At 37.5% G+C, this 2,471-nt stretch overlaps 1 protein-coding gene across 1 annotated transcript; it reads left to right on the forward strand.

The window, feature by feature from the left end:
• Positions 1 to 905: 905 nt before the first annotated feature.
• On the forward strand, positions 906 to 2,024 carry LOC120177220. The gene is made up of 3 exons (XM_039183443.1): positions 906 to 1,263; positions 1,348 to 1,494; positions 1,602 to 2,024. The coding sequence occupies exons 1-3, from the start codon at positions 948 to 950 to the stop codon at positions 1,748 to 1,750; spliced, it is 612 nt and encodes a 203-aa protein (XP_039039374.1). The 5' UTR covers positions 906 to 947; the 3' UTR covers positions 1,751 to 2,024.
• The last annotated feature ends 447 nt before the right edge of the window (positions 2,025 to 2,471 follow it).

The following is a 2,471-nucleotide window of genomic DNA, read 5'->3' on the forward strand; positions in this document are numbered from 1 at the left end:
AAAATTTCAATTAAACAAGTGACTTAGAGCAGCTGGTGGATATTTTAACAAAAGAGTTGCAATAACATAATTTTTTGCAGTCTAATTTAGAGTTCAGAGATGTATTTAAACCCAAGGGGGAGTGTTGAGGAGTAAGTTAATACAGTTAGTTATTAATTTATTAGGCAATTACTAATAAACAAGTCATTCAGATGAAATATATGAAAGTTTACGCGTATTCACATTTAACAGAAATGAATTTGTGTATCCCATTATACATTTTAGTCTCTAAATAATAATTTGGCAAAGATATTTGAAACCAGCAGGTTCATAAAGCTTCTATATTTCATTAACCATGAGATTATAACAATTTTAACCTGCCTCCGGTGGAGAAGTGGCCCAAAAGTTGCATCATGCTTAGTTCAAACCATGAGTGAAGGCTACGATTGAGGACAGAAAGATTCTACATCTTTTTCTAGTTATGGTTTTGGTCGGAAAGCTAAAAAAAATTAAATCACCACCGCCTGTGGGAATAAAACCCGTGACCATATGATCAAAAGTCATGCGCTTTACCGACTAAACTAAGATTACATCTGATCGTCTTACCTACTGAACTAAGACCTCATCTGATCGTCCTAAGCAATTCTTGTTCTGGACCGACAAGAAAACTTTTCAGAAGCTTAAGTTTCCAGACAAATGTAGTTAAGCACCAACTCAAACCAAATCCAAAAACTCATATTGGGTAACCAATCCCTTTAAAAGCCCATGCTCTTCCAAAATCAATGAGTTGAAAGCCCATGAGCCTATGAGCCCATGCTCTTCCAGAAAGTACAACTCTTTGTCTTGGACACTTCCAGAAGACATTGGAAGTTGAAAGCAACAGCCAACTAGCAAGTAATATACTAAGAAACTCCACCCATCTACCCCAAAGCTAAAGGGACAAACTGGTAACAAGTGATTCAGATTCCATGTCGGGTTATAACAAGGAGAAACCAAGAACAATCAGGCTTTTCTGCCCTTCAGTATCGAAGCTTGTTCCGTTCGTGGCATGCGATAGCCAGAAACTGGACCTTGGCTCCATCTCTCGATTATTCGGCCTAGACCCATCAACAGTAAAACTCAACGGCCACTTTATAAGCCGAGGGGTTGATCTTGTTTCTTCTTCTGTTACTTGGAGGTCTCTGCTTTCTTTCTTCTCTTCCAAGGGTTTGTCAACTGGGACTGATGGTGATCATAAGGGCGCTCTCATTGTTGATGGCAAGCTTTGCAAAGTTGGGACTAAGAGTAAGTTTGTTACTATTATGTTTTCCCTTTTTTTCTTGTTTCATCTTTGGATCCTTTTTGAAGAGTGTTTTTTTGTTGTTGTAGGAGCACATGAACCTCAAGATGATGTTAATTTGAGTGGAGATTCAGCTGGAAATCCTGGAAAAAACGATGTTGGAATTACTGCAAAGCGACACCTGAAAGATATTTGCTCGGTTGAAAACAAAAGGTTAAGGGAAAGCAGCTCAACAGGTAAAATACAGATGAACAGAATGGGACTTGGTTTTAATCACCTTTTGTCATTGTTATATGAAAGCAGCTTGTTCATCTTTAACTGAGATTGAGCCCTTGGCATACAGGATCCCATGATGGAGGTGAATGCAGTAATGGAATTGGTTTCAAGAGAAAGAGTTCCATAGAGAATCTCAGCTTGCTCAAGAAATTAAAGACTAATGAGACAAACTCAGATTTGTTCAAACCCTTTACCATTGAACAATCATTAAGATAATCTGTCAAGTTCTTGGTTCATCTTCCATTTCAACTGATGCGTTTGGTGCTTCATACTGTAGATTTAAAAGGAAGAGGAAAAAAATAAAGTTAGCCCTGTTTCGAGCACACCTTTTAAATGCTATTGAGTGGCAACATGAAGAGGGGGAGGGAAGATGAAGTGATTGCAGGTGTACCTAGCAGGAGGATCAGCTCTGGTTGTTTCTTTTATGTGACTTTGGGATTTGATTCTGGTAATTTGGTGTAAACGGAAAAGTGCTCAAAAGTTTTAAGCAATAAACATGAATTACCTAAACCAGAAACGTATTTTCTGCAACATTGAAGGGATACTTTCTGCCTCTCAGCTTTGCTAACAACTTCGATTGTAGCAGACATAGCCGACTAATTTTCTTGGCAGCTACAAGCAGAAAAACATAAAGGCAAATATCAGTCGGATCGAAGCTATCATGATATTTAAACCATCACAAGTTGCAACAATAAGAACCCTATATAATGTAACCAAACAACATAAAAATGGGTTTTTGGTTGCTGCTTGTGATCTCCTTTTAATTACAGAAGAAAAGTAAATTTATAAAGAAAATTGTGGTTTTCGCCATTTTCTTCAGATTTGTAATTAAGTTCTTCCTACACAACCATGCATGCAGTCCTTCGATGATCCGAGGGACTTGAAAATATATAATAAACATGAATTATCCAAACTTGTCGAAGCATGTTAAAGAATG

The sequence above is a fragment of the Hibiscus syriacus genome, unplaced genomic scaffold (genome assembly GCF_006381635.1).
Source record: "Hibiscus syriacus cultivar Baekdansim isolate YM2019G1 unplaced genomic scaffold, ASM638163v2 tig00112285_pilon, whole genome shotgun sequence".
NCBI classification, from domain to species: Eukaryota; Viridiplantae; Streptophyta; class Magnoliopsida; order Malvales; family Malvaceae; genus Hibiscus; species Hibiscus syriacus.

Bases quoted from the DNA above. Each gene is read 5' to 3' on its own strand.
- LOC120177220 (XM_039183443.1), top strand. From the start codon at position 948: ATGTCGGGTTATAACAAGGAGAAACCAAGAACAATCAGGCTTTTCTGC. The intron at 1,264-1,347 runs GTAAGTTTGTTA...TTGTTGTTGTAG, and splicing joins TTGCAAAGTTGGGACTAAGA to GAGCACATGAACCTCAAGAT. The intron at 1,495-1,601 runs GTAAAATACAGA...CTTGGCATACAG, and splicing joins AAGGGAAAGCAGCTCAACAG to GATCCCATGATGGAGGTGAA.